Below are 13,261 nucleotides of genomic sequence, written 5' to 3'. Positions count from 1 at the left end.
AAGTGTGCCTTATCACATGGCCTGTGGAACAGCTCCCCTCTTGAAATATAAACACAACCTACTCTATTGACCTTTTGCAAAGCCATAAAAATCTAGACATTTGCAAGTGAGATGTTAGTTTGGGAGCTTTGGCATGAGTGTATATATCCAATAATTTGTTTTTAATTAATCTTGATGCAGTTTTAGTTGGTGTGGTTTTAATATAATTCTCTGCTTTTGTTTCCTTACTGTCCAGAGTTCTTGGACTGATGGCCAGCCATATAAACTGGATGGATGGATTCTTATAACTGAAGCCACAACGTATTCTGCCATATAGAATCTCCATCCATGGAAGTCTTACAAAGAGCTAAAGCTTCTTTAACCGTTGAAAGTTAAAATCCCGCATTCTGCCTTGGAGGCTTTGTTAAAGGTCTTAGGAAACAGAAAAAGGAATTGAGATGATTAGTTACTAGTAACACCTCTCCCATCAATGGGCCTATTATGAGATCCATAATAGTGGAAAGTTCTGGTTCCTTGAGACCTAGGTCTTGTCTTCTAATTCAATGATTCCACTAAACTGGGAAGAGTTGTGGACTCCTTTGAGAGCACCCAAGTGTGACTTCATTCTTTTCTAAAGAGCGGGTGTGTAACATATAAGAAAAAAAGGATTTTATCTTACCTCTATTCCATCAAAACACAATTTAATAACAGGAACAAATGCTTCTTCAACAGCCTGAAAAATAAGCATTTTGCAATGAGAACTATTATGCAGAAACAGCTTCAGATTGTCCTACACTTACAACCCTTTGTTCAGTGACCATTTCAAGTTATGACACTGCTGAAGGAACTTATAACCAGTCTCCAAAGTTATGATTGTTGCAGTTTCTCCCAAATCACATGTTCAAAATTTGGGTACCTGGCTGCCTGTCCACCCTTACAACTACAGTGGTGCTTCAACTCTCCTCCTTCCCCCTATCTCTTTCTCATCTATGCCCTTTTGGTCCCCTGCACTCTGTGGCCCGATACCCTAGATGATTTTTACCATCTTCCTATTCCGGCTACTGACCAATTATGCCTAGCCTGGTCCTTCAGGAGGTAGCCACACAAGGCTTTCTTCCCAAGATCACACATGGCAGTTTCCTGGGGAAGATGGACTCACATGGTTTCCTTGTGAAGAGTCAGAGTGGGCATGCATTGTCAGCGGTAGGAGCAAGAAGTTCAGCTGAGGAAGTGGAGTGCAGGACAGAAGGTTCTCGAAGCACAGGGTAGCAAAGGACTGGGCTGCAGCAGCTGGCGCTTTTCAGGATATAGTGACTTTGTGCTGCTGCTTGGTTCCTGGGCTGTGGCAGATCTGTACCATGCTACTGGGGTTTCTTAAGATGTAGCAACGTTGCACCATGCTGCTGGGACTTCCTAGGACATGGCAAATGTGCACCACGCTGCTGGGCTGGACTGTGACAATTGAACTTTCAGTGACAGGTATGGTTTTGCACTGTCCTGTGGCTCGGAGGCTTCTTGAAGTCCCAGAGCCTCAGTGCAAAAGAAGCCGTTGAGCCAGAATGTGGCAAGCAACTCCAGAGCCATGAAATTGTGTGACTGCTTGCTGAATCACAAGGCAAGGTTTAGGGTTGCCAAAAGGAAAGAGACAGAGGAAAGACAGCTGGGGGAGAGGGGGAGGAGTTGGAGGCAGTTCCTTACTTTACCAAGGCTCAGGGATGAGAAGGACTAAGCCAAGAATGGCTTGGATTAGAGTAGTCCTTAGCTAACAATTGGTGGAATTAGCTTAACAAAAGCAACAGAATCATCAGAATGGATGGATACAATTGTTTTTGATTCCTACTGTTTCTAATTCTATCATAAATATCAATAAAACAATAAGCATTCACAACAGAAACAGAACTGCACTATTGGAGGACACTGGAAAACTAGCGTTACTTCTTTATCATACACTACAGAATCAACATTTTGGATTGTTTGGTTTGGATTCATAAACTAAAGTTTATACATTCAAAGGGAATCTGCATACCCGTAAGTCTTTAACTTCTTCCTGTAATTTCAGTTTTTCATAAAATGAGGTGAAAAAATCACTCCTGTCAACATGCCTTGGCGCCACACATAATGCATCTATGTCTGCACCTAAAGCAAGCAATCATAAACTGTTAAATATCACATAAGCTGCCAAAATGTCAAGGCTATAACATCTACTTTCAATGGCAATATTCTCTAGTGTAATATATTCAAATACATTGGGCAATATTCACCATGTTTTTCTTGTTAATTTGAACGCATACTTTCAAGTCTTCCATTTACAATCATCCCGAATAATCTAATTGTCAGTTACATTTCTAATTCCCCCAAACTTAAGATAATCAATTCAAAACATGATATTTAAAATTCTCTATAATTTTGCACCTCATTTCTTCTAGTGAAAAATGGTTATTTTTAATTCAACATTTAAGCAAATGTTTCATAATATTCATACCACATGGCCCAAACAGAAAGCTACATTCCCACTGCTTGGTACTATGTTTATTTAACTAAAATAAGATATATTTTTCATTCTCCGAATACACAGTATTTTAAACAGAGTAGATTTTTAAATTAATGAAGTTTATATATTTTTATATAGATTTAATGCTAAGTGCTATTCACATATAAAATTAACTAGGCAGAACTAACAGTTAGGGCTAGTTAAAATTGGAAGTATCAAAAGCTGCTTCAGAGCTTCCTGAAGCTCTGGACTGATCACAGACTGCTGCACTGACATCAAAGGAAGAAGGGCTCAACTTTTGCAGATCTTTTTGTAGATTTTAAAAATGGGAATAGGAGAGCTCTTTGATTAAGAGAAATCCTCGAGAAATCTCCAAAACATGAAAAATCCCCCAAAATCATGCTGCTAATTTTCAGACTCCAAACAGCCAAAGTTTGGGTAATATACAAATATTTAACTGTCACCTAGACATGGAAGAATTCCCAGGCTGATTTTTGAAGAACACATCATCTTTACAATAGGTCAACAGTCTTCATTGTTCTGATGGCAAAAATACCGAAGACTAAAAATTACTGTATACTTCATTGTAAGACATAATTACAGAGATTTGAGTTGACCAGAAAAGTTTTAGTTTATTTAATTGAAATAGGAATTATTAACATTATAGGGCTAACATTACTCAGTGGCCCCATGAAAAATTTTCTGGCCCATCATTCTCTGTCTGTCCATCCATCCCACACATAACAAATTACCTTTTGTGTGCACACCTAATCGATATGAGCCAAATGTAAAAATTTTCCCTCCAACGTTTTCTATTACAGATTGTGGAAGATTCTGAAGAAAGATAAAATACAATGAGTTTTTTTCAATTTTGTAAACCATGCAGCCAACACAGTATTGAAGGATAGAGAAAAGAAGCTAGCTATCATGTAGACAACACACTAGCTATCATGTATTCTGAGCTCCAATCAGTAGCTTATTGCTCAGACATATAGAATAAATTCATCTCTATATAAAATCCCACCAATTATAATCTCAACAGAACTATACTGAAATACTGAGCATACTTCAATATGAACATTATATATACATTAATGTATCTAATTAGAAATTATAAAAAGTTTTTCCTTTATATACTGAAAATCCACTAGAGGATCACAAGAAACAGAAATATTAACAAATTGAGAATTGCAAATAAAATCATTACAACATTCAATCACCCTTGGTTACTTTCATTTTAGGGAATCCATAAGCTCTATCTACTGGAGATAATAAGACTTGTATAGAGCTAAAAAAGTTTTTAAAGTAATCTGCAGGGACAAATGTCTGAAAGTCTACTTTTTCCCCTTGAAACTCTTTACTATTCCCTGCTTTATTCCTCTCAATATATCTTTTATCCATCTGGTGGACATGACTTACAAGTTTACACCATAATACATGTGATGATCTTTTTAAGCTTTGTCATTTTTAAATGAATAAAAATATTCATACCTTAATTTCACTGATTTCTCGTATCCATTCCTTTACTAAGTTATTTAGTTTTCCCAAAATTAGAATTCTGTTGATAAAACATACACATAATTATTACATCTATATAATTTGCTAATGTTACTATCATCGTCATCATTACAATTAATCTGTTATTGATGTTTTTCTGCTAGGTTGTTAGCTATTTTAGGACTCCCACGTGTAAAAAAAAGTCTCTAAGTACTAAATATCATTACATTTGAAAGGTAATACACAAAATACTCCCATTTTGCTAACAACTTAGCACATATTTTATGTTAATTTTGTGCTGAAAACTCTGCAATAGATATAATTCCCATTGTACTCCTCCTATATGTGACTAGCATGACCAGAAAATGTCTATGTGATAGAAATAGCTATACTGCAAGAATAAAAATCAAATAATGAATGTAAATTTCATAAAACTAAACTTTTTAAACTAATACTGAGATGCTGTTCAGAAATTTAAATTTTCAACAACTGGTGCCTGAGACAATTGGAAGAACATTTTTGTTCTATGTTGCTTCAGTTATGAATTTTCATTTTTCCTGAGAAAATTTCCACAAGAAAACTAAAGAGTTGTATTCACCTTCGTTGCAGTTCTTCCTCCTCTTCAAAGACACCAAAGGGTTTTAGGGTTTCAATTAGCTTCTGGGTAAGTATACAGTCATTCTCTTTAGGGGAAGCTAAACTGATTGGTGAGGTAATGCCATAATGTTTCTGCGGCTGTTGTGTTTGTTGTGATCCCTGGGTTGTAACTGGACTGCAAGCAAGCAAAACAAAATTAAAATAACATTTTAACAAGAAGTAATTACTATACTCAACAGAAACAAATAAACTGAAGAAAGCTAGAAATTTGTAAACAGTTAATGACAAAATAAACATGAAACCACCCCTATATTAAGTAACTTATTTCACTTAGTATATTCTTTATGTTCATCATCAACCCTTGCTTGTTCTTAAGAAAGATTATTAATATACTGTAAGATAAAACTAAAATAAACCAACAAACCACACTCAATATGTAGTCCTTAATGGAAGTATGTCTACATGGAGGAAAGCATGTAATGGGGTATCTCAAAGTTTAATCTTAGCCCCAAATTTTTTCAACATCTTCATAAACAATTTAGATGAAGGGATAAAAGGGGATCTCATCAAATTTGCAGACAACAAGCTGGTGGGAACAGCCAATGCTTTAGATTAGAAAACAGATTCAAGATCCAGAAGGACCTTGACAGACTTGAACACTATCCAACAAAATGCAAATCGGTAATAAGAAAAGTAAAGTTTTACGTCAAATGCACAAGTATAGAATAGGTGGTACCTGGCTCAATGGCAATAACTGTGAGAGGGATCTAGAAGTCCTAGGGGACAACCACTTAAATATGAGCCAGTAGTATGCTTCAGCTGCCAAAAAGCCAGCACAGTCCTAGACTGCATCATCAGAGGGATAGAAGCAAGGTCACGAGAAGTGTTAATACTGCTTTATAATGCTTTGCTAAGAGCACACTCGGATATATATATATTGAAACCAGCCTGACCAAAATCAACCCCGACAACGCTAACACAATCAGACTCGAAATCACCAACATCCTCTGCACCAGCAAGCCACCCAAAAGCAACTTACCCAAAGAAGAACAGAGAGCACTACGTAACCTGAAAGAAGACACCAGCATAATAATCCTACCAGCAGACAAGGGCAACGCCACAGTGGTTATGAACACATCTGACTACCAAACCAAATTAACCAACCTACTCCAAGACTCCACATACAAACCCCTAAACACAGATCCCACCACCTACCTGGAAAAAACCACCAGATCCAAAATAAAAGCCTCCCCCATTAGCGAAGAGATCCAGCAAAGAATCATTCCCAGAAAGAAATCATCCAGATGCCCCAAACTCTATGGTCTCCCCAAGATACACAATGAAGGAACCCCACTCAGATCCATAGTCAGCTCCATAGGCTCACCTCTACAAAACCTAGCCAAATTTCTCGCCAAACAACTACAGCCCTATGCAGAATCCATCACCTCACACGTAAAAAATTCATTCCAGTTTATAGAGATCATAAAGAAACAAAACTTACAGCCCAGTGACCTACTTGTGAGCTTCGATGTCATATCTCTCTTCACCCAAGTGCCTATCAAAGAAGCCTTGACAGCTATCCAAAACAAATATAACCCCCCCAAACACATCTTAGATCTGACCAACCACTGCCTATCCAACACATACTTCATCTATAATGGACAAAAATACAAACAAACAGAAGGAGCACCCATGGGATCACCCCTCTCACCTGTCATTGCCAACCTCTACATGGAACACTTTGAAACCCAAGCTCTAGAAAAATCGGATCACAAACCCAAACTCTGGCTCAGATACGTAGATGACACCTTCATAATCTGGCCACATGGGAAAGAAAAACTGGACAACTTCCTCACACACCTCAACAGCCTACACCCCAAAATACAGTTCACCATGGAAACAGAAGCTAACAACCAACTTCCCTTCCTGGATGTCTTAGTCTACAAGAAATCCAATGGCTCCCTAGGACACACCATCTACCAGAAGAAAACACACACAAACCGCTATCTGCACGCTCTCTCACACCACCACCCAGCACAGATCAACTCTGTAGCCAAGACACTCATCTCTAGAACAAAACGCTTAGCTGATGAACAACACTTAAAAACCGAACTACACACTCTCACTAATGTACTTACATCCAATGGATTCCAAAGAAATAAGATTACCAAACTAATCCAAAAAGAAACCCCCACTAAAATCCAAGACAGAGAACAAGAAAACGGCAAAGCCCTCCTCCCTTACATAAAAGGCAAAACAGACAGAATCAGTAAGATCCTCCACAAACACAACATTAAGACAGCATTCTGCACAAACAGAAAAATATCCACCATCCTAAGAAACCCCAAAGACAGAATTGAGTTAGAAAATCAAGGAGTATATGAAATCCCATGCACCGCTTGTCCCACCACATACATCAGACAAACCAACAGAAGAATAAGTGCACGTATTGAAGAACATAAGAACTCAGTCAAAAAAGAGGAACCAACTTCTTCCCTGGTCCAACACCTTAAAATCACAGGACATGAAATTGACTTTAAAAAGATCAGAACTATCACCAAAACTGAACACTTTAATAACAGAATAATCAGAGAAGCCATCGAGATAGAAAAACTCCCACACAGCATGAACAAACGAGATGATACCTCCCGCCTACCAGCCATTTGGAAACCCACCCTTATTGACAAACGAGTCCCTAACACAATGAATGACACCAGACCCACACTCACAAAAGCCACACAGGATGTCACCACCACACGTCCACGCAAAAAGCAAACCCAAACCACACCGATGATGAGGCACGACCACAAACCAGAAGCCAAACCACAGATGCATCATTAGCCACTTTAAATCCCTCCAATCCATACATGAAGCAAACTGACACCCACCACGAAGATGAGACACGACCACGAATGCGAAGCCAAACAATAGCAATGCAGTTCACCATCTCACATCCCCGTGCAACTCAGACTAACCTGAGCACATCCAAACAGAACACTCCCCCAACCAATCAGAGCACAGCCAACCCCCCATCCAATCAGAGCACACCCAAGCTCCTAACCAATCAGAACACACCTCCATCCAATCAGAACACAGCCAAGCTTTCATCCAATCGTTCATACCCCCACTGACAGTTAAAAGGGAGAAACAGCTACGATCACACATTGCTCCTAGAAGCACGAAGCCGAAAACACAAGCCTGAAGATGACGAATAAGACTTCGTCGAAATGTCACCAAGACACTTCCAATTTTACGCTGGAGAAAACCCGAATAACCAAAGACATATACATATACATATACATACATACATACATACATACATATATATATATATATATGAGAGAGAGGGGGGGAGGGAGGGAGGGAGGGAGGGAGAAAATGGTTGCAGTTCATTGGGATTTAATAATCTGGAAATACACCAAAAGTGTACTACTGACTTCATTTTGTAAATGAAAACATTTTGGGGAATCAAACATTTTCAGTATGATTAACAATATATCTACCCACTTATATTTTCCTTTCATTCTAATGTTTCCTTCAAAAGTTTTTGAGAAGCCTGAAACTAATTATTAGGTCACAGTTCTTTTTTCCTGGTTCTCAATATAGATGGTGGAATTTGCACAATAGTTGATCAGCATTTTTAAATAATGTGATATAATTTAGTATTTCTAATCAGATTTTTTTTTTCAAATTTTGGAATTCTCTGAGTGTTGTATTGCAGTTCTTAACTTAGCAATTGCATACAGCCATATATTAGGACGAAAGACAACAAAACAATAAAAACAAAATTCATGAAATATTACAGAATTTTTCTAGAAAAATAGCACAATACACAAGAGTCAGTTTAGTGGTTAAGGTACCAGGATAGGAAGTAGGAGACCATGAGTTCTAGTCCTGCCTTAGGTATGAAGCCAGCTGGGTAACATCAGTGAGTCATTCACTTTCAGTCATAGGAAGGAAACAATGGCACACCACTTTCAAAAATCTTGACAATGAAATGGAAAGGATTAGTTCAAACAGTTGCCAAGACTCAACACTGACTGGATGGCGCATATACAAAAAAAAAAAAAAAAACCCAACCATACAAAACATAATGCATGCAAAACTGAAATTGACCAAATACAGAATGACCCATACATTCTTAATTTCCAAGGCAATTAAAACAACAGCTAAAGGGGTAGTTTCAATTTATATGACCTTCTGTTTCCACAGAAGATTTAAGTATATTTAATTAACATGCCAAACAACACAAATCAGACACTAAGGATGAATGTTCCAAACCAAGCTTTGAGTAACTTCAAATTTTAAGCACACCACCAGGGTACATCCTCTAAAATAATTCCTATTAGTATCGGTCCAATGCTTTATTCAAAAACATCTTATTTTTAAACAGATTAATGTAAATATAAACACATCCTACTATGAGTTTTTTTTATCACCCTAACCATGCCATTCAGATTGTGTCCAGCTGGATGCTGTACCATATTTTGACACAAGTCCATATCAGTTATAGCCAGTTTAAAAAGATTTGGAGATGGTTTCCAACCTGTGACCCATGAGATCTAACAATCCCTTGGCTGATTCTTCTTCCATAACTCCATACAGTCTCAGAAGAAATTTTTGGGGAAACAGAGATAAAGGCACTATCTAAAATCAAAGATTTTATCATCTATATATTGAAAATTTAAGCCACTGGAATCTATCTGTTAGAATCTCTCCTACAGGTATATGCTCATAAAGCTTATGTATTTAGTAACTGATACTTGTTAATGAAATGGTTTTGGAGGGAAAATAAAGTACAAGCATATACTAGCTAAGAAATATTCATTAATTTTGTTTCATTTGCCAGTCAACTTATTCTTTCCAATATATGTCAAGCATAAAACACTGTCTTGTATCCTACTAAATTATTCCTGCCATAGAGATATTTAATATAGTTGAGATCTGAGTATCATGGATAGTTTAAAATTGTAGCCGTTTTACATCGGTCAGTGGTGGCAAACCTTTTAGAGACCGAGTGCCCAAACTGCAAACCAAAACCCACTTATGTATCGCTGGGTGCCGGGTAGGCGTGGTCCACTGGGTGGGTGTGGCTATAGCAGTCACAGCAGGCTGGGTGGGCGTGGCCAGGGTGGGCATGGCCACCTTGATGTTGCTCCTGGAGATGGATGCCTGTGGGGGCCAGGCCGGGGGAGATCCAGGGGGTCCCTGGCAGGTACGGCGGTGGGCAGGTTTGTCCTGCAGGGTGAGGCGAGGCGAGGGAGAGGCAGGGTGGGGATTAGGGTTAGGATGCAGCTGCTTTCCCCCCAGGACGGAGTGCCCTACCGCAGTCCAGCGACAGCAGCCAAGCTCATCCTCCCCACTCAAGTAGCCACCAGCAGCTCCTGGGCTCCATCCGAATTGAAGAAAGCAAAGGCACCACAGTGGGATTGCTCTCAATAAGGCGGGTGCACAGGAGTGAGCAACGCACCCGGCTGTTATTGTTTGAGAGCAATCCTGCTGTTGTGCCTCTGCTTTCAACTTGGATAGAGTCGAGGTACCCAAGCTGCTGCACTGCCTGCCTCCCTCTCCTCCTGCCCCCTGTGCCTCAGGTCGGCGCAACCAGCAGCTTGCTCAGGTCCATTAGGCTGCCACCGCCAAGCAGAAGAGTAGTGAGGTTTTGAGCCAGCCGGCCGGGCAGGCAAGGAGTAAGTCAGGGGATGGTGGCTGGCTGGCTGGGGAGGAGGAATAATGGCTGCTGGGGGGGGGGATTTGCCAAGCCTCAGGGCAGTGGCATTGGCAGCTCCCCCCACCCAGCCCACTTTCCCGGCTCCATTACCAGCAGCAACTCCCTCAGCAACCGCCCCATTGCTCTCACCATCCAGTTTCCATTGTACAAGCTTCTTGGAGCTAAGGAGAAGTGCAGTTACTGAGCCGCCAGGCGGGTCTGGTGGGCGGCGTTGCCTTCTGCTTTTCCTGCTGCAGCATTGGCTGCTGGTGTTGCCCTCCTGAGAGGGCACGGTGATTGGTTGGCAGCCACGCCACAAATGGGGATTGATCATCTCCCAAACCCCACCACTGTCAAAAAAGCAGGAGGAATGGGGATAAAAAAGGGAAATTGGCCGAGCCGGCCAGGCACCGAAGCCCCGCCGAAAAAAGTGGAGTCTCTTTGCGAGCCTGCTTAGCTTGCATTAGTCTTGCTCTCCACAGCGCGCTGCAGCTGATCTGAAGCATGGAGAGCACGGCTGACAGGTGAGCACATAGCAGACGCGCACAGACTCTCCTGTTTTCAGTGATGCTTCTGATCAGCTGCAGCAATCCTAACCCCATCGCTGCCTTGCCCGTATCAACCAGCTGCAGCACGCCATGAAGAGCCTGATTGCAGCTGATCAGAAGTGAGGGAAACGCCAGCAGCAGCAAGCAATCCATGCAGCGGGTGGGGGGGAAATGCCAGCAGCAGTGAGGCGATCTGTACAGAGAAGGAAAGGGGCGTCGTCTTACCTGAACGCCTTTTCTCAGCAGGATGGTATAGAATCCACTGATGGGTAATTTCAGCCTTCCTGCTCAGATGAGACTAAGACAGAGCTTTACCACGCCTCCCTCTGGGTGTGTCTTCCCAGTTTTTGTCGAGACGAAGTATCTCTGACGCAAGGCTCCAAACAAAAAGTTAATACACATGCCTAGACTACTGAATAGGGAGAGTGTAGATTCTACACCATCCTGCTGAGAAAAGGCGTTCAGGTAAGACAACACCCCTTCTCCAGCAGGATGGATGTAGAATCCACCGATGGGACATACCAAAGCCGCTGATGTCCCTATAGGGAGGGGAAGTCTAGGCCTGTGTCCCCTGAGAAGTAACCACTTGCTGTAGACTCGCCTACCAAAAGCAGCCTCCGCCACTGCAAACTGATCAATCCTATAATGCTTGATGAAGGAAGAGGGAGAGGACCACGTCGCAGCCCTATAAATCTCAATTGAAGCCTGGGTAGACCAGGCCGCTGAAGCCGCTGCACTATGTGTTGAGTGAGCCGTAATGTGTGAAGGAACCAGAAGGGACTGGGAAAGGTAAGCCCTAGAAATGCAAGCCTGAATCCATCTGCCAATGGTGGAAGAAGAGACTTTCCTACCCATCGCGGCGGGCTGAAAAGACACGAACAAGGTCTCCGACTTTCGAAAAACCGAGATCCGCTTAATGTAATGGCGCAGAGCCCTGCGCACGTCCAACTTATGCCACTGTCTTTCCAGACGATGTGAAGGATTAGGGCAGAAGTTAGGGAGGACAAAGTCCTGGAATCTATGAAAACCTGTATTAACCTTCAGGATAAAGGAAGGATCTAATCTGAGAACCACCCTATCCTCATGGAAGGTACATAGGTCATCTCTAACCGATAGTGTGGCCAATTCTGAGATCCTTCTGGCCGACGTGATAGCCACTAGGAAGGCTACCTTCAAGGAAAGAAATTGAAGGGAACAAGTGCTAAGCGGTTCAAATGGATGAGAAGTTAAGACCTGCAGCACCTTGGATAAATCCCAAGACGGGAAACAATGTACCATAGGTGGCCTAGCGTTGATCACACCCTTGAGAAAGGCATTGACTGCTAGGTGTTGTGACAAGGGAACTAGGTTGTCACAGGTGAGAACCGTCAATAATGCCGCTACCTGCCTGCGTATGGTACTGGGTGACAAACCCTTATTTAGCCCTTCCAGTAAATACTCCAATATGTCCGGTATGGTTATAGAGAGCGGCGAGAGCCGCTGCCTGTTGCACCATGAGCAGAAGTTTCTCCATGTGGCATCATAAATCCTATTAGTCGAGGGGCGCCTTGAGGCTTGGATCATTGAGATCACCCGGAGGAATAGGATTGCTTAGTCAGATTCTCCCGCTCAAGTGCCAGGCAGCTAATTGGAGCCACTGTGGATCCAGATGTTGGAGATTCCCTTGGCTGAGAGCCACTCGATCCGGGGGAATCCTCCACGGTGGCGAGAGCAACAGATCCACAAGGTCGGCAAACCACGGACGCCTTGGCCAGTATGGAGCAATTAAGATTATCTCCGCCTGCTCTTGGATCAGCTTGTGTCTGGTTGCTTGCAGCAACAGGAGGGGAGGGAAGGCATAAAGCACGCCCTCCGGTCACCTGCACCGGAGGGTGTCCATTCCCTCCGCCCCCCCTTTCTGGAAACCTGGTGAAGAATCTGGGGAGCTGTGCGTTCCCCGGGGAGGCGAAGAGATCTAGACATGGATGGCCGAATCTGTACAATATTTCCCTGAACAGTTTTGGGTCCCGTCTCCACTCCGAGTGGTCCACTGTGGCCCTGCTCAGGGAGTCTGCCTGTCGATTTGCCTCCCCCGATATGTGATCCGCTCTGATGGCGCTCAGAGTAGACTCTGCCCAAAGCCCTATGGTCAGGGCTTCCTGCATGAATGACCAGGAGCGGGTCCCTCCCTGCTTGTTGACATGAGCCTCGGCTGCAATGTTGTCTGTCAGGATCAAGACGTATTTCCCTGACACAAGGGAGGAGAACCTTTGGAGAGCTAGGTAAATGGCCCTGAGCTCAAGCCAATTTATGTTGTGAGCCAGGTCTGACCTGGACCACTGACCCTGGGCCAGGTGGGTCTGAAGATGGGCCCCCCAACCGAACAGACTGGCATCTGTGGTCAAGGTGATCCTGGGGGGCTCCTTGAAAATGGTGCCCTTGGTCATGGTGGGCAAAGCCCAC

The 13,261-nt window shown here is 42.4% G+C and overlaps 1 protein-coding gene across 1 annotated transcript in view; it reads right to left on the bottom strand.

The window, feature by feature from the left end:
• PAPOLA (poly(A) polymerase alpha) overlaps positions 1-13,261 on the bottom strand; it is a 59,220-nt gene that overhangs the window by 32,042 nt on the left and 13,917 nt on the right. Inside the window, exons 2-6 of the mRNA XM_039356208.1 lie at positions 4,566-4,739; positions 3,962-4,028; positions 3,223-3,304; positions 2,006-2,115; positions 659-712 (exon numbers count right to left, since the gene is read on the bottom strand). Coding sequence (XP_039212142.1) covers positions 659-712; positions 2,006-2,115; positions 3,223-3,304; positions 3,962-4,028; positions 4,566-4,739 — 487 coding nt within the window. The remainder of the gene's footprint in view (positions 1-658; positions 713-2,005; positions 2,116-3,222; positions 3,305-3,961; positions 4,029-4,565; positions 4,740-13,261) is intronic.

Source organism: Crotalus tigris, unplaced genomic scaffold (genome assembly GCF_016545835.1).
Source record: "Crotalus tigris isolate CLP2741 ecotype Arizona unplaced genomic scaffold, ASM1654583v1 scf7180000018806.1695572, whole genome shotgun sequence".
Classification (NCBI taxonomy): Eukaryota; Metazoa; Chordata; class Lepidosauria; order Squamata; family Viperidae; genus Crotalus; species Crotalus tigris.
Note: the sequence above shows the minus strand (reverse complement) of the source record. Positions and strands in the feature narration are given on the sequence as shown.